This window comes from Strongylocentrotus purpuratus, unplaced genomic scaffold (genome assembly GCF_000002235.5).
Source record: "Strongylocentrotus purpuratus isolate Spur 01 unplaced genomic scaffold, Spur_5.0 spur5_scaffold_19, whole genome shotgun sequence".
Classification (NCBI taxonomy): domain Eukaryota; kingdom Metazoa; phylum Echinodermata; class Echinoidea; order Camarodonta; family Strongylocentrotidae; genus Strongylocentrotus; species Strongylocentrotus purpuratus.
Window position 1 is genome coordinate 5,636,095 of NW_022145604.1, and position 25,673 is coordinate 5,661,767.

Consider the following 25,673-nt stretch of genomic DNA (forward strand, 5'->3'; position numbering starts at 1 on the left):
CAGATTTTTTTTGGTCGATCTTCCGATACGATACCGATCAAAGGTGCGTGGGTGTCGCTCCGATCTTCTTATGGGTACACGTACATGTACAGTACAGTATAGGGCCCTTCTGCAACTGGACCAGCAATATCTTACCCATTTGTTTTCTCTCCTCTGGTAATTCATTCATCCACTTATTAGCTCTGTCAATAATCCTCTTGATGGGGCCCGATCCATCCTCGTTGGTGGGCTGTTGACATTTAGGTCCGACGCAGGGCGCAGTGTAGTACATTAATAAGACAAAGTCCACAAAGATCCAAAATAGCGATGTGGCTATGATAATTTTACATTGTCTTCTTCTAGGCAACATGTTTACAGGTAGTTCTTGTAAGCCTCTTCCGAGTGGCTTATTTCTTTGGAATATGAAATCACCAACGTTGTTGTTTCGCTCGTTGTCATGAACGGGTCATGTTCCACTTCTGTATTTGGATGATCCGGTCTGCTCGTCAATTGGATCTGGATTAAAGAGAGCAATCAACAGCAATAAATATTGAATCATCCTGGTATTTAGACAAGAATAACAATGCAAATACACACAGTGTACTTCGAGCTTCCTTTTTAATACAACACTGGGAAAGGCAAAGACATTACATATTCAGTAGCAAATCTTACTCTGTATTAGGGCTGTACCCGTACTGTTGACAACTACTCGAGTACGATTTCTCCTACTTGAATATTCGGCAAAAAAAAAAAAAAAAAAAAAAAATCCCGGTCACCTGGCACTGTCCAGGCCTACGCTTACCCGTGCCAGGGAGAGCGGCGGCCGCTGGCATGGTACCGTCGGTAAAAATGTTTCCCAACTCATGCACTATCAAACTCACCACTCAGAAACTGGGACCAAATGTCCAGATTTCTGTTTGGACTTGGAGGAAAATGGATTATTCTACCATCTTTGTTTTTAAAACAGCATTGTTTTATTGTTATTATTATCATTAAATCGGCGCCTTCAACTGCAACTCGAAGTAAAATTGCATGCGTTTTCGGCGACGGACCTGGCATAATGCTCCAGTGGTATGGTGGTGGCAAAAAAAAAATCAGAAATCCAAAAAAAAAATCCAAAAAATCCACACAAAAAATCCACAAAAAAAATCCACAAAAATTATTAAAAAACATGGCATCCGAATACTTGAGTATTCGCTTGTAAGCCTGGGCAAGTACTCGGGTACCTCATTACCCTGTTGTGCACAGCCTTACTCTGTATGCACCAAACTGACCTCAAAAATCAACCTGACCTACATGTATCATACCCCACCACACATTAGCCTTCACAAATATGAATAGGAATCGTTTTGATTGCAATATGTGCAGGTACCAGTCTGCTTCTATTGGCACAAATGGAACCACAATAAATTATTCTCTTTATAATTAAAATCATACCTGCACAATAGGCTTTAATACATGTACCCTGTACCTGCACATAAGCAATACATTTACAGTTACATGTATGTAAGACTATAGAAGTGTATTGTTCCTGTATGACTGCAAGCGGATTCAACTCGAGGCAGTGAGGGTAATCAAAATCATTCATGTGAGTGCTTCACTAAGAAGGAAATAAATATTGTTCTTGCCTACAGTGTAGTACATGTAGTTAGGCAAATGCAGCATTCATTCAATTCAAGCTCTCTAAAGTTTCCATGTGTATGATGTCACAGTTCACTATTAACAAGTATAACAATGGAATTAATGGGATGACTCATTAATGTGTGTACAAATGTTGCACGCTGCGAAACTGGTGGTCCACTTGGAAAGGTCTTTGAACATGCATGAAATAGAAAAGCATTTAGTCAAGGTTTAGGCAAGGCTCCAAGACAACATTTTTGGAAGCGGGTCCATATTTGTCTTTTTACAGCATGAGCCCTACGTAAAAACTTCAACATGTCCAGACTTAGATTTTGGGGGTCCAAACTTTGATTTTAGGCGCCCATATCACCCGGGCACCTGTTAAGTCTCAAGCCCTGGTTTAGGTGTGGAATTTGTGATGATGAATATTCTCTATCTGGGTATTTCTAATGAAGTTGGTAGAGGGTGTTAAGCTACGTCACTATGAGACCTATTGACAATGTTAAGGGGTAAAAGTTTGAAGTTTGAACGGTCTTAAATTCCCCTTGGGATATCTAGATTGTACATACATGTCTTTATCAAAAAGATACACGCAATTTTGCATAGGTAATAAACTTATATCCTGTTACAGATTATGAATAGATGAATAAAATCATGGAAACATGTCCTCATCAGAATGTGCAGGTTAGACATGAGTAGCCTTGTGTATATTTGCTTACCATGAAAACAAAACTGTTAGTGCTAGTGCTCAACAAACTTCCTCGTCATAATAAACAAAAAAGTACGTATTGATAAACTATTACATTACGGTATCCTTCAACTAACTTTTGATTCGACTGTCAAAAAAAAAACACTCACCGGTTTTTCTTCAATTTAAGAATCTTTACAGAAATATGCAAATCGTTCAATGATGTAAATATGATAATGATACTATTTATTATTTATTTTAGGAGAATTTATATGTATATATTTCTTTTTGAACAATTTTAGCCCCCAAACTTGTTTTTGGTTATTCTTCATAAATCAAATGGATCGTGACAAAGACTATGTTCTTGAGCTGCTAGTATCGCGATATATCGATATCATGTCTGTCATGGCTTTGTGAAACGGTTTATCCACTTCATGACATCTCCGTAGGTCGGCGACAAAGATATGACTGTCATGGAGTTGGTTTCGAGAAACGGCCCCCTGGTCATGATTTAACGATTAATTTTTTTGTTTGTTATACAATGGTTGTTATTTGTTGCCTCTTATAAAAAAATCCAATGTAGCCTTGATCCTTTTATAAATGAATTAATAGATGGATGGATGAATGAATGGATCAAGGAATGAATAAAGGAAAAAAGGGAGGAAGGAATGAATAAGTGAATGAATCTAAAGAATGAATGGAACAAATGAATAAAAGAATGAATAAATGGAATAAAAAAATGATTTAATGAAAGGAGTGAATGAAAGAATTGATGATTTTGTGCACTTTAATATGCAGTGTGAGATATTTGTTTGTACATGTTTGTACATGTTTGTCGCTCATCAGAGATATACTACATGTAATGTACTGTGCACAGATGGTAACTGTCCCAGGCGGTAATTTCAGTCATTGATAAAAACCGAAAATAAAAACGCTAAACGTCATCCTCGCTAGGTGTTTGTGTACAAATAGTAGTTTACTGTGTAAGAAAATACCATTTTTATTTTCACAGCTGGGTCTTCTTTACACAACGTTTCTCTATAGGAGTTTCGTATAAATTTCCTGCAGTGTAAACAGGCTGTTCCACCACGCTCGACCCATCTCCACAATGAATGAGAGCCTTGAAAGGTGTTATTAAACCTGGATCAGAGTGCGATCACCTCTAGTCCTACGTGTGAACATGTCTTCTCAATTAGTCAGATGACATCAAGAAATGAACTCATGCACATGAACCATTCACACTTGAGCCGAAGGTGCTAAAGTCAAGGGAGACAGAGCTCTATCTTTATCAGGGGTATTACAGAAAGAATCATAGTATATACATCTGTGCAGGTGCCGTGGTTTAGTGGTTCATCTATTTTGACTAAATCCGAGAGTTAGGAGTTCAAATCCCACCCCGATCCTCACATCCCTTGGCAGGACATTAATCCACATTTCCCACTCTTCACCCAGGTGCACATGTAAATGGGTACCTTGCATTTCAGGGGTAATAATAATTGCAGCATTGATGCTGAGTAGGCTTCCCTACTATGTTTACAGATGTATTTTACTTTGTATTCAGGCCTTATCAGTGCAGAGCATAGGCTTTCATGTACCTACAGTACATGTTTAGATTTAATAAGAACAAACCATACAGTGGACTGTAAATTAATTCTGCCATCCACACTCAACAACATTTTTTCCTTTCCATTTTGTAAGAGGGTAGTCAGGGTGCCATTCATTATCAATGGCATCATCTTAAATTCATTGACCTTTAGCATGTGTTGTACATTAGGAGTTGCGAGGTATTACTTGTATGTTATGAGTAATAGGATCTAGGTCAATGTCAAAAGAGAGAGACATGGCTTATTTCCAAAACAAGATACATGATGAACACTGTACTAGCACAAAACGCCACCAAACCCTACATGTACTGTATCACTCAAGTACTGCAGTGGGGGAGCATGGCATTCTGTCTCCTAAGTCTTGTCTAAATGTATTTTACACACCTCAGTACCAGTAAATGTTGCGATCGAAGATTAAAGGGCAAGTCCACTCCAAAAATAACTTACTTCCAATAGAAGCAGAAAAATCAGACAAACCAATCAAAAAAAGTTTGTGCAAAATCGGATAACTAATTATAAGAAAGTTAAGAATTTTTGAAAAAGTATGTAAAACTATGGAACAATGAGAATCAGTACACAAATTGCCAATTTGGTTATCAGTTTGTGACGTCATGTTCTCACTATTTATCAATTGCTTTACATGTATATAGTTTAATCCCATTAATTTCCCTTTTTATCCCCCAAAACTTGATTTCCCCATGCCTTTGCCCAGGTTATATGATTTGTATCATATTGCGTGCATGACATTTCCCAAAAACTTTTATGAGTTTTGAAGAATTGATACTATTTTCTGAATATTGTATTTTATAATTATTGATTTTTATATAAATAGTTTATCAAAATTCATTTTTTCATGATTTAACTGGACAAAAACTACTCTTCATTTGTGCATCCACACAAAAACATATTACTAACAATCTAACTTGGATGCTGGTGTGAAAAAATAAGATTCTTAGGGTGAAAATAGGGAATCTATATTATCAATTTAAAGAAAATAATTAGTGAGGACCATACGTCACAGACTCATGAGTGAGTTGCCAATTTGTGTAGAGATTTTCAAAGTTTTTCATGTCATTAAAAATTCATAACTTTCTGGTTCTATTGAAAGTAAGTTATTTTTGGAGTGGACTTGGGCTTTAAAGGAGCAATTATATAGAGCACAAAGGAGCACCAATCACAACCACTAACCCCCCCCCCCCCCCCAATGCCAAAACAACGTATTCAGAAATAGTTGCAGGTGGCACTTTCAACGCCAACAAAACACTGCACAATCAAACCGCGATCCAAATTTGGGAAGAAAAAAAATCTTACATGGTCATTCACAGATATCATAATCAACATTCTAGTTTATTGTAAGCCTTCTACATGTATTCTAGTTTATTGTATGACTTCTAGTCGGAAGAAGGTTTGATTTGGCTCCGAATCATTGCGATGACGGAGCAGTCCTGCAATTGTCTACCATTTGAAGCTGATTTGGCAATCATTCCAATTGGTAGGCTTACATGTACATGTACCAGAATTGCCAATTTGTGTATAGTTTATCGGAGATGATATTAAAAGTACATGTATCCCAATCACTAAAACATTTTTTGCTGTTAATGTAGAGGGTTCCATGTTGTTACACTGTACCGTATTTGCCAGCGATAAGGCCACAGCGCCGCATAGACCGCTACCCCAACTTTGACATTTCGTAGAGGGAAGAAAAAAAAAAAGAAAAAAAAGAAAAGAAAAAAGAACACTATTTTTTCTACAAACTGATACCAAATTCATCAATTTTCTTATAAATTTACAAGAAGTTTACCTAAAAGATCTAGATCTACATGTAACATAAGTTATGCTGTTTATTTTCGTCTTCATGTCAACAATGCAAGATAAAAAATTGGTCTGTAAGTTGTGTAGAGTTATTCTATAATTGTCCTGTAGGTGGATGGACGTGCTGTTTTGACCCCTGAATTTTGTTGTTGTTGCGCAAAGGCCGCACCCCTACTTTTTGATACGGTATTTACTTTTAATGTCATGAACATGTCATGATGAATGTGTGAATCCTTGTGGAGGTGTGGTTTATATACCCTCAAACTTAATCATTCCTCCTTGGTTATGGGTATTTTCATGCTAGTCAGAACAGGTAAATAAGGATTCACTTCCATTTTTAATTTCATATTGTCATGTCTCTTCATGAACATGAACATGCTGCAAGATTCGTCTTGAACCGTCATGAATGCCGGAGCAGCGTCTCTGAGCTGAGATGATCTCCTATCTGTAATTGGCAACCATTACCATTGGAGTACAGAAGAGCAGCCCAGAGGTTGACTTTCCTCTACAAATCCATCCACAACTTTAATAATTGCTGTTGATACCGACCACTACCAAAACAAATCATCTGGAGTAGGGGTACCTCTGTAGTGATTCAGCCCGAGCCAGTACGGCTCTGGCGTATATAAACGCATATGCGCGCGAGTCCCGCATTTTGCGACACTCGCGGATTGTTCCGTGGCCATATACCCAATACTGGGTATGGCAGATTTGACCAGGAACAGCAAGCTAGCTACAACACGCCTAGTGCTATGTTCCCCTGAATCTCAAATCAACGCTTCAAGTTGAGCTCCACCGTCGGTGACTACAAGTCTTCGAGATATACAGTTCTACAAGCTTATGGTAGGATTTACCCTTACTTGAGCTTAGTTAATGTCTAATCCCTAAGTACTAAGTAGTACGCTCTTCATTTATCATTCAAGAAGTTATCTGCTGTAAAGGACTGTTTTAAACAATCCCTACATGTATATCCTAGGACATTCCCAGAATGGAACTTTCTCTTGACCCATGTTAGTACTGCCCCCACCCTTGGAGCCTTTAAGGACAACTTTCAAAAGCTCAACATGGGCGAAATAATTGCTAGAGCCCACTTTAGAAATTAATTATATTCGGCATATATTACATCCCAGCTGAGGAGATTATGCAATATAGCCCACCAGAAGGCGAGGAGGTGAGTTGGCTTAGTCGGTAAAGTGTCTGCCTGTCGAACCAAAGATCCCAGGTTCAAATCCCACCCAGGCGGATAACTGAAACCTGCGTTGTGTGTTCATAGACGCAGGCTATGTTAAGTGGAAACACTCCGTCCCTCGGATAGGACGTTAAATGGAGGCCTGTGTAGAGAAGAGTCACTACCTTTGCCTGGTAAGAACCCTCTGCACTATTAAAAAGACTAAGAGAAGGGGGGGGAACCCCGGTGTAGTGGTCCATCTGCACAAACCCCAGTATACAGTAGTACGATAAAACTCTGTAAAGAGGTACAATGTACACGTATTAGACCGAATTTTCCGTGTCTTTCTTTCATTAAGTCTCTTATTTGGGTAGGGTCGGCTCTCTCTTTAGAGACTGAAGCCGACTATACGCATTCCCTTGCTAACACCATGGCCATAAATGGCCATATTTTTATGCCCCGAAAATCCCCCCAAATGTCATTTTACCTCGTGCATATCCAATTTAAATCTCATCCCTTCTAGTCTACGCCGAAGGCAAAATGATTATGAAGGAAAAACTGTGCACGAGCTACACGTTCGTAATGGCGTTATCACAGTTTTTCTTCGTAATCATTTTGCCTTCGGCGTAGACTAGAAGGGATGAGATTTAGATGACGTCATGCGCAGGGAGAGTTAAAGATTTTCAACGTGGATGTCGATTTTGACCCATAATTTCCTAAAAAGGGACCATTAAACGGATTATTTCAGTCAAGTTGGTAAGTTGAACCGATGTATTATAGCCTAGACCTAGACTAGGCCTAATTTAAAATGTAACATAAATTGGATATGCACGAGATAAAATTACATTTTGGGGGTTTTTCGGGGCATAAAAATATGGCCATAAATGGCCATGGTGTTAGCAAGGGAATGCGTATACATAGTCTGCTTCTACCTCTAAAGAGAGAGCCGACCCTACCCAAATAAGAGGCTTAACGAACGAAAGAGACGGAAAATTCGGTCTAGTAGACATTGTCTTACAAAGGAGCCCGAAAAGACAGGTGCATACAGGTGAATAGTACATGTATGTACTCAAAATGGAAGAAGAAGAAGAAGAACCAGAAAATGACATTCTTTCGATTAGCCAGCAACTTGCCATGCATTGGCATCACTGGAGAATTAAAGATTATTTAAAGAGTAAATTAGCTAAACTAAACTGCCAAAAAGAAAGGTAAGATATTCTGTATTACAGCGATATATTCATCACTTCTAATTATCAGCACATACACCTATCCAAGCTACTTGTATCATTCAAATTCATGTTCCAACTACCACTAGGCCTACTAGTATCTACTAGACATTGCAACTTCATATAGCCCTAGCTAACGGGCGTCTCTGTCACAGGCCAAAAGTCTCGCCGTCATCATCGGGGTAGACAATATCCAATTTCCGGCTCACATTCTTCTTACAGCTTTATAAAACGAAGGCATTTGTGGCTCTATCACAAATATAAGAAACACACTAACACAACTAGAACCCTAATACAATAGCCAACAATCACTTACCTAATTTCATACACATGAATCAGAAGGTAAAGCAATGAGAGGAAGGTTACTTCTTACGCTAAATCACAACGAGAAGCCACGTAGTTTGTGTACACACCAAGAACGAGGAAATGTTGATTGAACAGCGCATGCGCATAATTACGTCTGAAGCTAGTAAGCCAATTTTTGTTCAGACTTCTTCCCTCATTTCTGTATCTACTAGAGAAGAAAGTGTTCATTATTAAACTAAGTGACAATTGTACATACCTTGAAAATATGCTGTAAATGTAAATTTTGTAATCATTTGTTTTATTTGTTTGCTCCTTTAAGCCTTTATTTGCCCCCAAGGGACTAAAAGGTGTTCCAATAAAGTTCAAACTCGAGTTCAATTCCAGTTCCAGGATCCAGGAAAAGACAAAAACATGACGTAGTCCGATTTCGACTAGATCTTATTTCAATTTCATATCTTTTGTTTCAATATCACTTCATTAACATCGTGATTAATTAACACAGGAGGTAACAGTGCATAAACTTGTATAGATACGTTTAAAAAGGTATATAAAAGTAGAAGAGAGAAAAGGCCAAGGTCAACAAAGCAGGGTTAATAGGCATGTAGGCCTACTTCATATTTTTCATAATGGAATACGTCATACAAAATATACAAACATATTAACGGATACATTGAACATGTCGTATGTTTGGGGTTACAAGGGCGTTAACAAGTGACGTAATGAGCAAGAATGTTTTTTTTTTTTTTTTTTTTTTTTTTTTTTTTTTGGGGGGGGGGGGGGGCATTAACTACTGAAATCCGTATCAGCACCACGTAGATCTGTAGATGCAGGCACCACGAAACAAGTGGGGGGGGGGCTAAAGAATTTACGATCAGGTAGGGTGAAGCAAGTAGAGCGTAATTGGCGTGGGGTCCAGGGGCAAAGCCCCATGAAGCTCAGGGGTTTTAGGCATTTAATTACGGTCAGATGATCATCCAGGGGCCTGCCTAAGGGCCCTGGTGGGGTCAAGGGGGCGGAGCCCCCGGAAGCTCAGGTAAAAATCATGCCATTTCAGCAACATTTGTAAATCACTGGTATCGAATTAGAAATAAACCATGTTTGAATTTTATTTTATTTGAGGTCAACTGCCCCCCCCCCCCCCTCCCATCGGTACGGCCCCATCGGTACGCCAGTGTCGTTAATTCCATCAAATCAGTGCCACTGTGGCTCCAAGCAGACGACGTCACATAAATGCGAAATGGATATTTAGAATTTATAAACAATATAATATGTGACTTAGATGAATTTTTTCTGAACTCTACATCCATACAAAAGCTGTTTGACAAGTATGATTGATTAATATTATTAAGCATAAAAAGAAACAGGAACGAGAGGAACTGGATACGAAGAAGGAGGAGGAGGAAAAGAATGAGAAAAGAGCTTTGGGTGGGTAAAGAATAAGAGAAAGAAAGAGGGGCAGAAGGAGAAAGAGATAAAGAAAATAGAGAGATAGATAGAAAGAATAAGAAGAAAGGAAAAAATGTAATAGTAGGAGAAAAGGAAGAAGGAGGAGAAGGTAAAACAGAAGGAGAAAAAGAAACGAGAGGAGAGCAGGAAATAGAGGAAGAAGACGGCAAGGAAAGAAGGTGAAGACAAAGAAAAGGAATGTGAAATATGCAAGCATTAAAGGTAAAACAAAGTTTTGGTATGGGGTCTTGAATTTTGGTTTAAAAAAACAAGTTGGAAGCAAATGCGATCCTACAATATTCAGTGATCGTTGTCGCTGTTGAGATCGAGTCTAAAGCTATGAAACTGTAAATGATAAACTATTTATGATGTATAGCTCCCTCTCAAGGTCAAGATATTAATTAAGCAATAAAAAAAATGTTTCTTGACTTAAATCGACCGAATAGCTATTCCCGTTTGGAAATTATATATCACAACTACATATTCTGAGATTTTCATGGTCGAAGCTACCATTGTACAGCCGTAGGAGCTATTTGAAATTTATCCAAAAATTTTCTCGAAAGCAGAAGTGTTTCAGGTGCTAACTTTTTTTAGTGCTTATAATAAATCCACATGCCGGCATCCAAATATATCAAAATTGTAAAGAATCACTATCCACCCAATTTTCAAAATTTTCCCAAACTTTGTATTACCTTTAAGACTTCAGAAGGTTGCAGCCCTCCTAGGATGGCTCGTCCTTAGGGCAATATATTGAAAAGGAAGAAGTTATGTACTGCCATCTTTGATATACTGTTCCTAACTTCCCTTAAACCGTTTGATTTTGAATCTAAGAGAAAGAGGAAATATTTTTGTCAATGCTGTATTATCTTGTGAAAAAAATCCCCTAGAATCGATATTTATATCACGTTATAATAGAATACAATTATTTGTGTTGCAATATAGTCAGAAGGTCAAGTCCTCAAATGTTTGTCTATTATCAATATCACCCCCAAAAGCCCTACTCCGACCCCACCCCACCCCCTTGTCCCAAGGCCCTATTTTGCATTCAAAATCGTCTTTCGATCCTATCTGTAATATTAAATTTACTTTCTCTTTCTTTGTATCAGTTGTCATCATTCACTGTCTTGATTCACATTCCTCGGCCGACTCAGCCAGCCGCTGAACACTACATGTACTTGAAAATGTATTCAAATTATGCTAAAAAAAAAAGCTCAATTATGCCAGAATTTTGCTAAAAACAGCCAAATTATGCCAGATACGAAAAGGGTCAAAATAATGCGACGTAGCATAATACTGTTGTCCTATAAGGGGTAGTTGACGGGGGTGGTAATCCGGGGGTGGATGTCCAGGGGGTAGGTGTCCTAGAACCCCTGCTGACATACCATATCCAAGATTTCCTCCCTGATCGCCTTGCGGATGTCATCCAGCATCCATGTTGTCTCCGAGCTCCATCGACAGATGTCCGTCACCGGCTCGCCCCAGAAAGCCCCCTCGTAGAACAGCTGCCTCGATCAGCCCCTTTCTTACCGTGGGTGGGTAGCAGGGGCGGTAGGCTACCATCATGGGAGGGGCGGTGGGGAAGTACTCCTCCAGCCAGCCCCCATTGGGGCAGGGTAAGAAGGCGTACTCTCCCGCGGGGGTGTAGTCCCATTCGAAGGTACCCTTTAGGTCGGTTACGTTCTGTCGCGGGCACAGATCTGGGGAAATAATAATAATAATGATAATAATAATAATTAAAAACCAAACTACGTAAATACATAATAATAATAACCATAACAACACAAACAAGGATAGATAGATTGATAGAATTATGAAATCGACCTAAGAAGAAAGGCCAAATCAAAATTTTAACGCTTCGACTGATCCGTTATTTCTAATCTCTCGAGGGAGAGCATTCCAGAAAATTAGGCCCTCCATGAGCAAAGGTTCACTGCCCCTCCCACCCCCACACTCACACTTTTGAGAAACATTGTGAAAGAAAAAACAAGAACACGGTGTAAATGTCGGCTTCCACAGTGGCGTGGGGTGGGTCCAGATTCTGAGCGGTCATCGGAACTTTTTTTGGTGGGGGGTCACGACTGGTACCCCCTGTTCCCTGATGTATCTGCACCACTGCGTGTACCTTTTATTATATACTTTTGTACAATAAGATTTATTTAATACTTGTATAACGTAATCTTTGAATTATTCAGATTTTTAATTAATATTGTTATCATTGCGTCCCCTATGCCTGGGAGGGGAAAACTTTTATGACCCTTCGGTCTCCCCTCCTGGTAAAACTGATTGGAGATGTGGAGGTGTATAACTACAACGGGGTTTCATACGCGTAATGAGCATATTGGCCCGAATTCACAAAGGAGGTTTAAATTTAACCCGCTTTTTAAACCACCCCTCTGAACAGGCTAAATATATGACGCCTTATGACGCTGTTAAACCGTGGGACAAATCTAAACCTCCTTTGTGAATTGTAAAATGATAACCCATGCTCTAAACCATGGTCTAAAGGAGGCTTAATCCATGGGTTAGATTTATCTCCTTTACCTCCTTTATAAATTCGGGCCAATGTGTTTATCTCGAAAAGCAAATGAAAACTCAAAGGTTACTGAACCCAAATGCAAAGAACACATATGATGATAAGTATCAAAGAAATTGACAGTAGACTTTTATACAAAGGATAACATCCCAAATAAAATTTAAGCATTTTGTATCACTCAATGAGAAGAGTTACCTTTACAAAGGGATGCTAATAGAGTCAAGATTGTAATCATCATATCAAAAAGAGTATCATAAATGTTCGTAGAAATAAGCATTTCCTTGAGTTCGAGTTGATATTGACACCTTTTCTTTCAAATTCCTAATAGTCAATTTATAATAAGTGAGCAATATCATTGTTTTTGGAATGAGATAATACACACATAATGGCTTTTGACTGGAATTCATTGCTTCAGCCCAAACTTACAAGAGGATTTTGACAATACTTTTTGAAAAGCCTGCTGCTCAGTCATCCGTGGCAGCACATTTATGAATATGGCATCATGAGACAGTGTATTAGTTACCTTTACCATGATTAATGATTCAACGTCACATAGGTTATAACCTTGTAATTAGAAGCTACCAAAGTTAGGTACCTTTTTATACGCACTGTATAGAAATCAAGATATTCAATAATGGAGAAATGATTCTACATTGCCTCGGTTTGTTCCCGGGAATTTACTTTTTCTCCAGACTATACGAGGCAAATAAAATGACTAAGCATTTAGTAAAGTACAGTATACAGTTTCCCTTTCCAGCAGGAATAGGATGTTTTTATCGCAGGAAATACGCTGCCTGGATTAAAATATTATTGTTTTGCTCTCAAATCGAAACTGGAGCATTCATCAAAGATGGTTTAACAGGGCGTATAAACTAATGTGCTTTTATGAAGGTCTTCCTGCATCAGTGTAGATTGATTCTTCTCCAAACCAAGTCAGCCGTTATTGCCAGAATCTCCGAGTCCGCAGAAGACCTTTTTGGGAATACTTTATTGACCTTTCTTATAGTTAAGGTAAATATAAAAGTGAAGCGACTCTGACAATAAAAACATTTAAATGAACGATTGAATCTTATTTTCTTACGATTGTTTCTTACCTTGCTGTATGTGAATGAAAAAACGACGTGGAATTACTCAAGGGTTGTGGTCTTTTAAATGCATCGCAACATACCTCTACTCAGGGGCGGATCCAGCCGGCGGCAGGAGGGGGCGGGGGCCCAATTCGTGAGAAAATATATTTAGCGGCGAATCGGCCCCCTATCCCTTGTCAAAACTAATTGGACTCGCAGTGAACGATTAGGGCTGTGTATTAACAGTGCAATATACGCCTTTTCGAAGTATTTGCCTGTTTTCGGTTTTACGAAGATATCTCTGACAGTTTAAAGTGTGATTCTGGTTAAAGAAACGGTAATTGTTAAGTTGCTCTGAACTGTAATACTATTCAATTGCACATAATTCAAGCTTTAGAGAGAAATAATTATCATGACATAAGTGAAGAATACGTTACTAAGCATCAGTAGAATGTATTCGGGTTAGGGTTAGAATTAAGGTCAGTGATATGCCTGTGGTTAGGGTTATAATTGTTGATGTGGAGGTTTGTTTTCTGCAGTTTATCATCTTCTATTTCTATTTCAGACAGGAGTCAGTTAGTATGGCATTCATACGACGAGCACCTCTTCTACGCTGTCTGCCATTGGTTGTATTGTGTATTCTAACCCCGACGCTCATCCAAACCATACACCAAGATGCCATGCTTACTTCTTCTATGATATGTGATTATAATGTCGAGCAGAAGAAAGCTGATTGCCATGATCTTGGGTTGGACTCCATCCCTCAGAATCTTCCAAACGATATTAAAGAACTGGACGTCGGGTCCAACAATATCACTTTCATCTTTAATTCTTCTTTCAAGAGATACCCTTTGATCCAGGTATTGTATCTTAAATCAAACGACATTAGAATGATAGAATCTGCATCCTTTCACCCTCTAAAGGAATTGAATCACTTAGACCTATCATACAACCTTCATCTTGTTCTCCCAGCTACAGACCTGTTCAGGGGGTCTAAGAACCTGTCCATACTGGATCTGATATGTTCGAATCTGAAACTGCTTCCAAACGACACTCTGAAATGGAGCCCGTCTGTGGAGTCTATACACCTTAGCTTCAACGATCTCACTTTCGTTAACATGAGCCTTTGTGGCAGAGTAAAGAACATCGACTTGTCATATAATAGAATCAAGCATCTCACGGCAGAATCTTTCATGTTTGGATGTCAAATTGGTTATGTGAATCTGATAGGGAATCGTATTAATTTAGTAGACCCGAACGTTATTGCATCGTTGCGTGTCCGATCACTGGTCCTTGGGTACAAACCTTTGACACTTGAGATACTGAAGGATATTTTTCGCGGGATCTGTCACTCTGAAATAGTGGAGCTCACTATAGGTTATACCGATATCACAGTCTTGCCACGAGATTTCTTTGGTCACTTACATAATTGCTCTCTTTCTGTGCTTAGATTAACACTGAACCAGGTACAATCTCTCTCTCCGTACGTGTTCTCAAACCTGACAAGACTCGTGAAACTTGATCTATCGCACAACGAAATCCCATCTCTCTCTCCATACGTGTTCTCAAACCTGACAAGACTCGTGGAACTTGATCTATCATACAACGAAATCAAATCCCTCTCTCCATACGTGTTCTCAAACCTGACAAGACTCGTGGAACTTGATCTATCATCAAACGACATCGTCTCTATTGAACCGGTATTCTTTCAAGGCATGCGGGAGTTAAAAGTTTTGAACTTAAACTACAATCAAATAAAATATATAAACCCAAATACTGACGAATGGGCACTTGACTTGAATGAGTTGCACTTACGCTTTAATTCTTTGACAGAAATCTCAAAATTTGCATTTTTCGGTTTGCGAAATCTAACGCTGTTAGATCTGAGCTTGAACGACCTTATTGCCCTGGAAATCACGTCGTTTTCGAAACTGACGGGAATTCAAACCATCGCCATGAACAACATGTATTGCAGTATTGGGTATTTTTACCTGGTAGCCCCGAACTTAACGACCCTTTTCATGAATAACATGAAAAGCCTAGTGCTCGCTATGCGACCTGGAATAGCCTTAAAAGATTTACAAGGCCTTGTAGATTTGGAAATATGTAATTCGGGGCTGGCGATATTTAATCTCTGGGATAGAATCCTGAATGTCTCTCTTTTTGACGGATTGTCAAATCTTATTAATTTGAATCTGAGCCAAAATTATTTAAACCATCACATTCCATCTGAATTTCCAGCTAGGATCTTCGAACAACTCTCTGCTCTTCAGAACCTTAGTTTAGAAGCCTGTCATATTTCATGCCTTAATCCATTAGCTTTTAAGGGATTGGAATCGCTTCGGGTGCTAAATTTACGTGGAAACATAATTCAACAACTTAATTTTGATATATTCAAAATGTTAGATCAAGTGACATTTATCGATCTTGGTGATAACCTTTTGGCATACCTCGGTGAGCAACTATTTTCGAACAATCCCAGACTGACTACTCTTTTGCTATCAAACAATAGATTAACCCGTCTCAACCAAACGACATTTGAACCAATAGAATCTTCGCTTCTATCTCTCGATTTGTCATTGAATCCTATCAGCTGTAACTGCGATCTTCGATGGTTCCGCGATTGGATGAGTGGACATCTTGACGTCATTGACGAGAACAGAACAGTCTGTTCGTCGGCATCTTTAGAGCCTCTTCGCGAGAAACTTTTACTTGATTTTGATCCCAATACACTTTGTGGACTTAACATTGCTCTTGTATGCTTGACTCCTCTCGCCGGCATTTTCTTGGTTGTCATCGTCGTAGTCCTTTATCGCAAACGATGGCAGTTGAAGTACAAACTCTTTCTCATGAAACTAATGGTAATTGGATATAAAGAGATGAGAGACGCCAGGGACCTCAACGACTACGAGTATGATTTGAATATAATCTTCTACGATGACGACGAAGAATGGGCTTGTCAACAACTCCAACCAGCTCTGGAAGAACGGCTTCCACAGTTCCAGAGGAATGTCTTTGGTGATCAAGACCTCATCCCTGGTATGCACTATCTGGACGCTGTCGACTACGTGGTGAGCCATAGTTACAAAACACTCATTCTACTCAGCAGAACCGCCGTGCACGATCGCTGGTTTATGCTCAAATTCCGCACCGCAATGGACCATGTGAGCGACACCGAGACCGAATTTGTAGTCGTGGTCTTTCTCGAAGACATCCCTGACGAGGAGATACCATTCTTGGCAAGGTTATATTTAAGTGACGGCAGACCCTACCTACATTGGACAGAGGACGTGAGAGGACACGATTTTTTCTGGAATAAACTGGTGAAAAGTCTCACTATTAATCTCAAAACCAATGACTTAATCCCAAACGAGTAGTAACGGTCTGACTTATTTTCGTGATAGTGTGATCCATTCTACATTACCGTCCACATCTCAGAGTTTAGTATATCTGAATCATGTATTAAGCTAAGAGCCCTACTGGAGCTTGGATCAGACTAAATATGAAGTTGCAAAAAACATCTGATGTCAATTTATATTTAGAAATTCATAATATGTGGTTATGCATAAATTATGATACACCAGATGGCGAAATACCTTGGTTTTGCTCTTGTGCAGTATACCGGTTGATAGAAGAAATAGCAACTATTACTCTGCATGTTACTCTAGACCAGGGATTCCCAAAGTCCAGACCGCAGGACATGTCAATCCGGACCGCCGGGAGCACTTTTTTGTTTAACCTTAAAAGTGCCAGGTTCAGATTCCACTTTGTCCCTATCTTTTGGGGATCATAATATACGTTCGACCAAAGGGTACCATGGGTACTGCGTAGTGTCAAAAATCATAGCGCTGCCAAAATGAAAATTTCCCTATAAATTATGTTCTGTACAAAATGCAGAATTGTTACTTCTCGGATATGTGAATAGTTAATTTATAATCAATCAAAAGCCATTCGAGACATAGATATGAAATTTCATGGACGTATTCTTTATGAGATACTCTATCAATATTCCAAGTTTAATAATGTTTTGTCATTCCATGGCTGAGATTCCAAGGGGGCTACCACCCCCGCCATCACTCCATTTGTGTCAATTTTTTATGCCTAGGTCACATTTGCTCTACGGATAGGATACGGCGGCCGTACGCCCCCGAAATCGAAAGATACTTGCGACCTCACGGTCACCCGAGGGCGTATCCCTATCTTTACAGGCCGTACGGGTCGCCGTGGGATTAAAACGCGGAGTCATAACTGTTTTTCATTTCTAGGTTCGTCGAAACGGTTAGACACGCCTTATGGAGCTCTCACACTCTGCCGTGTAGGCCTACCGTCCACCTGCCGGGCTATTAAAAAACAACAGAGTCCAGAACGTTGGGTTTTGAGCGAACTTGTCCCCGGCCGCAAAAAAAAAATTCATAAAATTAATCTTTTCACCGTTTCGTTGCCATCTTCTGACCGTTCTCACCGGGCGCATACCGGGTGTTGAACGTGCTTCTACCGTCTTCACCGCCCAGATTGACTTTTGTTGAAAATTTTGGCCGTTTCCATACCGGGCCCATACCGGGTCTCGAACGTGTGCACCGGGTTTGTAGCAGCCACCTACCAGTCACTTAGCGTCCCCTCACCGCTCGGAGCGTCCTGTGAGCGAGTCCCCGGACTGCTGACGTCATGACACGACTGCCATAAATACCCCGATTTTTTTGCCCGTTCATCACCGTTCTGTAACGGGTTATGAGCGTATTGTGAACGTGTTCATACAGTGTGACCGTTTTCATAACGTATTCATACCGTCCTCATACCGTTCAACGTCGTCCTCTTGCCGCTTACTTGCGGCCGGTGCCAGCCGGCCAAAGTTTTGAACATGCCCAAAACTTTCGCCGGGTCCCACCGGGTGTAAATAAGCGCCAACGCCCTATTAACGTGTTGCCCGCTTTGATAACGAACCACCGTGTGCCCTCGTCGTTCTCCACCGTCCGCAGACATTTTCGCGCACGGTGGCACACGGTAGGCCTACACGGCAGAGTGTGAGAGTCACTTTAGACATGCGGTAGAGCTGTTCCACGTCGACCGTACGTCGGTCGTACGATAGTCTTGCGTTTTATATACTCCAGGGATGAAACGGTTACATCAGTCTGGCCGCACGGTCGCCGTATGGTCCCCCTTCAGCCGCCTTACGGGCACCTTGCGGCTAACTTGCGTCTGCCTTAGTATTTGTCAAAAAGCTACAGCGGCCGCAGGGATGCCCTAACGCGACCGTGCGTCATCACTTCAAAGGTCGTACGGCAATCGCAGATTTTCTGTCTCCACAAATTCAAATTACGCCGTGCGGCTACCCTTACATATTATGTGACCGCTACCGTGGGAATGCTGCGGCAGTCCTATAATTACTATTTGCCGTATATATTTTAGACCGCACGGCCGAGGCGGCAAATGTGACCTAGGCATTCGGCAGATGTTTGCCGAAAAACAGTGCTACTTTTCCTACTGATATACCCTACATGTATACTAAAACTTCCACTTTTGACTAGAACTTCCACGTTTGACTGTCTTATATCTTGAAATGAAGGTAGTGTGAAGACGTATGCAAAACACAATTCCGTTCAAAAACACACACCAACACACAGCGAGTTTTTTGCAACGTGACTATTTATCCATGGTAGACTCGATAGCTGTCTACTGCGTTTTATATTCTTTTCTTCTTTCCTTTTTATCTTTGTTCTGTACTAATCTTTAGTTTATGTCTTTCATAAATAATACGTTATTAAAATCCGGGAGTTAAAAATAACGCAGGATTCTATTTCTATCTAAGTTAAGTAGTAATGTTTGATTAGTAGGACTGATTCGAAAGCCAAAGTCTCAAATGCTAAAAACTTGACAGTCATGCTTTTTTTGTTTATAACAATCTGTTTTGGTTTTGATCCAGCTCTCCAACATTCTCATTTAACTCATAGCAGTTCACAGAAACTTTTCTGCAGGTCTAAATGAATCTACTTTTCCTCCTCAAATATGAAACAATTTTTCGTAATTCCCACTCTTTCATTATTGAAAACTAAAAGCTGTGTGAATCAAAATTGCAACAACGAAAATCAACTACAAATTGCCAATTTGAACAAGAAAAAAGTGATTATGAACTTCACTCTCCGTTGCCATTTCAGAGATTTCAAAATAAAAATTAAAGGTCACTTAAAGATGACACTATGAAATGGGTTAATCTCTATTAGCTTTGAAAACAACTAGTCATTGAATACTCGTCATATATTTTTCTGTCTCAATCTATAAAATGTATTTGATAAAAAGATCAATTAAGTTTGTGTTGCGTAAATATCTTAGTGTAGTATCTAAATTGTCTTGATATATGTTATAGGCCTGAAATTTTATTACTAAGATATCATCGAAAATATATTGATAACGTGTATAAGTAGCGATCATCGGCATCTGCAAAGATGTGTTTGATAAAAAGATCAATTAATTTTGTGTTGTGTAAATATCTTAGTGTAGTACCTAAATTGTCCTGATATTGGTTATATTTGATATTTTATTATTAAGATATCATCGAGTATAAGAAACGATCATCGGCATCTGCAAAGGTGTTTTTGATAAAAAGATCATTTAAGTTTTTTCTGTGTAAATATCTTAGTGTAGTATAAAAAAAAGTCTTGATATTGGTTATATTTGAAATATTCATTATTAAGATATCATCGAATATATATTGATAACGTGTATAAACAACGATCATCGGCATCTGCAGAGATGTATTTGATAATAAGATCAATTAATTTTGTGTTGTGTAATTATCTTAGTGTGTATCTAAATTGTCTTGACATTGGTTATATTTGATATTTTATTATTAGGATATCGTAGAATATATATTGATAATAACGTGTATAAACAACGATCATCGGCATCTGCAAAGATGTATTTGATAAAAAGATCATTTAAGTTTTTTCTGTGTAAATATCTTAGTGTAGTATCAAAAAAGTCTTGATATTGGTTATATTTGAAATATTAATTATTAAGATATCATCGAATAAATATTGATAACGTGTATAAACAACGATCATCGGCATCTGCAGAGATGTATTTGATAATAAGATCAATTAATTTTGTGTTGTGTAAATATCTTAGTGTGTATCTAAATTGTCTTGACATGGGTTATATTTGATATTTTATTATTAAGATATCGTAGAATATATATTGATAATAACGTGTATAAACAACGATCATCGGCATCTGCAAAGATGTATTTGATAAAAAGATCATTTTAGTTTTTTCTGTGTAAATATCTTAGTGTAGTATCTAAATTATCTTGACATTGGTTATATTTGATATTTTATTATTAAGATATCATCGAGTATAAGAAACAACCATCGGTATCTGCAAAGGTGTATTTGATAAAAAGATCATTTAAGTTCTTTCTGTGTAAATATCTTAGTGTAGTATCTAAATTGTCATGATATTGGTTATATTTGATATTTTATTATTAAGATATCATCGAATATGTATTGATAACCTGTATAAACAACTATCATCGGCATCTGCAGAGATGTATTTGATAATGAGATCAATTAATTTTGCGTTGTGTAAATATCTTAGTGTAGTATCTAAATTGTCTTGACATTGGTTATATTTGATATTTTATTATTAAGATATCGTCGAATATATTGAGAACGTTTTTAAACAACGATCATCGGCATCTGCAAAGATGTATATGATAAAAAGATAAATTAAGTTTTTGTGTGTAAATATCTTAGTGTAGTATCTTAAGTGTCTTGATATTGATTATATTTCACATATTCATTATTAAGATATCATCTTATATATTAGTAAAGTGTATACGCAACGATCATCGGCACCTGCATACTTTTTTTTGTAATAAATTTTGAATGTTTATTACGGTTGTTTTTGTTTTGTGTAGGCCTATATACGGAATAATGTTATGTCAATATATTTTGTGGTTCTCCTTTGATCCACAGTATATGTGATCTAAACAGTATGAAAGTGAATATGATTGCTTCTAGCTATAGTCACACTGTGATCGTCGCCCGGTGACCACATCATATTTTATATTATGTAATATTATGTTAAATCATATATATGTTATCATTCTGTTACTATTTGTTGTGCATTGAATGAACAATAAAATATCTTTCAAAACAAAAAAACATTTTATCAAAACGTGACGATTAAAACGGTATTTTACCACTGTGTGTGAAGGTGCGATCGTAAAGACTTTCGAGAATCCCATATAAATCATGTTCAGATTACGAAACACGTCATTGTAAAATGTGCAAATTTCAAAGGGCGGTGGACAAGAGTCGAATTGTTGTGTACGACACAATTAAATTGACTAAGGTTGATTTTTTTTTCTCGACAGTCTTTGCGATTATGTTTGTGAGACATTGTCGCCTCTGTTCTACTATATGATTGAAACCCGACGTCAAGCTTAAAGATAAACTTGAGTTCTGGTAAAAAAAGAAAATGAATTCTCACAGAATCTAACGAAACTTACACTGAATGTTCAAGATTAGAAATAAATGTCATGTGCCAAACAATTTGGAAGAAAATGTATACTGGCTGAGTAATGAGCATAGAAAGATAAGGAAATCAGGGTAGTACTAGCCCCGACACCATGTGTGTTGTCCCATATACACCTTTCTGTGTAAGTGATTGTTACTTTACCAAGACTCTGCCAAATTTATGATGATTTTGATGTCTCCAGAACCTTGCATTACACACCATTACTTACATGCTATATGATCAACTTTTCTGATCCATTCCACACCTTTTCTTTCACAATGCAATCGCATTACCAGAACTCAAGTTTATCTTTAAAGGGACTTGGTTAAATATTGTTCAGATGAGAGAAAATCTATTCCATGATGAATAGTAACAAGTTTCCTGTCCAATGGTATCATATTTATATTCTTTCTGCCACGGGTGACTGATCACCAGGGTATTTAAAAAGGGTTGTCAAAATCGCCTTGTACTAAGTTTGGGCGGATGGAACGAGTTCTTTGGTCTTAAATCCATTTAAAAAGTTAAATTATGCCCCGTGCTTCAGTGCTTAATTGTTTAAAATGATGCAATTCAATCCATAGGATGACCTTTATTTATTTTGAACAGCCTACTAACTTCTTGACTCATGATATCTAAGTTCTCTCTGCTCATATGTCTGCTACGCCATTTCACACGCGTAATGAGCATAAGGTGTTTATCTCGAATAGCAAATGAAAACTCAAAGGTTACTAAACCCTATTGCAAGAAGGAACACATAATTATGATGATAAGTATCAAAGAAATTGATAGTAGACTTTCATCAAAAGGATAACATCCCTAATAAACTTTAAACATTTTGTATCACCTCAATGAGAAGGGTTACCTTAAACAAGGGATGCGAATAAAGTCAAGATTGTAATCATCATAACAAAAAAGTATCATAACTTTTGCTAGAAATAAGCATTTCCTTGAGTTCGAATTAATATTAACACCTTTTCCTTTCAACTACCTAATATTCAATGTAAATAGGTGAGAAATATTATTGTATTTGGAATGAGATATTACACACTTTCCCTATAGAACTTAGGAAAAGTACTTAACGACCATCTACAAAAACTTCAAAATAGAGCTCTTCGTTGTGTATTACATGTGGATTGGATGTATCCGTCTGAACTATTATTTACAAAATTAGATGTCAAAAGACTTAAGGAGAGGCGAAATATATACGCACTTTACGTATATTGTACAACATTGCATATGAAATGCCACCAGAGAGTACCTTTAATCAATTTGTTTTGAGTAACAGTAATTAATATGTTTTTCATTCATATTTTTAAATCAAGTACCACCGGTTAAAACTAACTTTTAAAAGAGAAGTCTGCAATACAGAGGAGCAAAACGATGGAATGAATAACCTAATGAATAACCTAATGATGTAAAAGCTTTGAGCTTTTACAGTTTCAAATTGGACATTATACCGTATAGAGTGAAATAGTATAGTGGCTTCTTTTCTCCATCTCTCTTGTTCCCCCTTCTCTCTCTCTCTCTCTCTCTCTCTTCATTTCTCTCTCCCTCACATCTCTCTTTCTCTTTTTCCCTCTCCCTTTCTCTCCATCTATCTCTCTCTCTCTCTCTGTTATGCCTTTTGTTTTCAATCTGTTTAATTATGCTGTGCAATCACACTAGCTGCTTATTCAATATAGTTATACAAAATGTTTGCCAGTATCCTAATTCGCTTGTTTTTCTCGATCTATTGTTATCATAAGGTTTACTCTTTTAAATATATATATCAATTTTAATTTTTTTAAATTTTCAATTCCTAATTTTAACTTAACTTTTACTTTAATTTACTTCATTTTATATTTGTATTTAGTTATTGTTATATTATGTCATTTATCACGCTTGTCACATAATTTGTCTGTGTATTTTATTCAATTGATTTTAAATCCGCTTTCCTTTTACTGTTTTAATTGAATAATTTGTATTGCGTGTTATTTTGAATTGTATATATTTTGTATATGATTCCTTTTTATGTATGAACGGACTTGCAGAAGAACAGCCGTTGGCCTAATCAAGTGATCCGTGTTGAAATAAAATATTATACAAGTACAAAGTACAAACGCTTTCTCTTGAAACTAATGTTAATTGAATATAAAGAGATGAGAGACGCTCGGGTCCACAACGACTACGAGTTTGACTTGAATATCATCTTCTACGACGACGACGAAGAATGGGTTCGTCAACAACTCCAACCAGCTCTGGAAGAACGGCTTCCGCAGTTCCAGAGGAATGTCTGTGGTGATCAAGACCTAATCCTTGGTATGCACTATCTGGACGCCGTCGACTACGTGGTGAGCCATAGTTACAAAACCATCATTCTACTCAGCAGAGCCGCCGTGCACGATCGCTGGTTTATGCTCAAATTCCGCACCGCCATGGACCATGTAAGCGACACCCAGACCGAATTCGTAGTCGTGGTCTTTCTCGAAGACTTCCCTGACGAGGAGCTACCATTCTTGGCAAGGTTATATTTAAGTGACGGCAAACCCTACCTACATTGGACTGAGGACGTGAGAGGACACGATTTTTTCTGGAATAAACTGGTGAAAAATCTCACCATTAATCTTAGGACTAATGACTTGATCCCCAACGAGTAGTAACGGTCTGACTTATTTTCAGGCAGACTCAAGCTAGTTTGTTCCATACATCACTGTCCACATCTCATATTTTAGTATATCTGATTCATGTATTAAGCTAAGAGCTCTAGAGCACGGGTCATATAAGATATGAAGTGTCAAACACATCTGATGTCAATTTATATTACGAAAACCATAATGTGGTCATCCATATAATACACGAAATGACCAAATACCTTGGTTTTGCTCTAATGCAGTATAATGGTTAATGGAAGAAGAAAAAAATCACGATATTCGAGAACTCATGTTTTAGAAATGTAATTATTTGAATTGAATAGCCCGGTCTTTTTAGGATGAAACTCTAACAATTCCCCTTAGAACAGATATAAACATAAACGTTAGCCTCATTTCTTCAGTATACAAGCGCCGTTACTGTACAGTATTATGTTAGGAGTAGATTGTCTGAACATTTTCATTAGCGCCTTCGTCTTTCAATCACTCATGTCTGTGTCAATGTTTAGGCGGTTTATTGCCGGAAAGCACAGTGCTACTTTTCCCACTGATATACCCTACATGTACATGTTCATGTGTAAGTAACACCATAAGAAAACCAAACAAATTATGTTCTATTGTTGTCGGCAACATTTATATTTTTGTATGGGGAAATTAAACTGAATTTGTATTTACTTAATTACAATTTGTTATTTTGTGGTTGATGACGCACACACACATACTCTCTTTTTCTCGATCTTTTTTTTCTTCTCTTCTTTACTCTTCTTCTTCTTCCTTTTATTTTATTCTTCTTCTTCTTCTTCTTCGTTTTCTTCTTTTTTCTAATTCTATTATTTTCTTTTTTTTCCTGTCCTGGTCTCGTCTTTTCTCTCTTTCATCAATTTTCTCAATCTCTCACTCATTCAAATTGTGTCAAACTTTTAAAATGTATTGGACTCTGCGTTATATATTTCTTGTACTCTCATATAGACCCTATAACTATCATTCATACCTTCTTGTTTTCTATTATCACTAATTAAAGTTGAGTAATAATGGTTTTTGAATGATTATTCATGTCTTTTTGTTTGTTTCATGTAATTAAAA

At 37.9% G+C, this 25,673-nt stretch overlaps 2 protein-coding genes across 3 annotated transcripts in view; one reads left to right on the plus strand and one right to left on the minus strand.

The window, feature by feature from the left end:
- The window catches only part of LOC755000 (polypeptide N-acetylgalactosaminyltransferase 13), a 58,648-nt gene extending 50,122 nt beyond the window's left edge, over nucleotides 1-8,526 (minus strand). The window contains exons 1-2 of one of the 2 annotated variants that reach the window (XM_030990111.1): nucleotides 8,414-8,526; nucleotides 136-495 (exon numbers count right to left, since the gene is read on the minus strand). In XM_030990111.1, the coding sequence (XP_030845971.1) occupies nucleotides 136-349 (214 nt within the window). In that variant the 5' untranslated portion in view covers nucleotides 350-495; nucleotides 8,414-8,526. Of the gene's footprint in view, nucleotides 1-135; nucleotides 496-1,233; nucleotides 1,317-8,413 lie in introns of those variants that run through there. The other variant, XM_030990110.1, reaches the window with a different exon arrangement.
- A 5,504-nt stretch (nucleotides 8,527-14,030) lies between these two features.
- Nucleotides 14,031-24,599, plus strand: LOC115925978 (slit homolog 2 protein-like). The gene is made up of 2 exons (XM_030990109.1): nucleotides 14,031-16,360; nucleotides 24,107-24,599. The coding sequence occupies exons 1-2, from the start codon at nucleotides 14,031-14,033 to the stop codon at nucleotides 24,597-24,599; spliced, it is 2,823 nt and encodes a 940-aa protein (XP_030845969.1).
- Nucleotides 24,600-25,673: the final 1,074 nt, after the last annotated feature.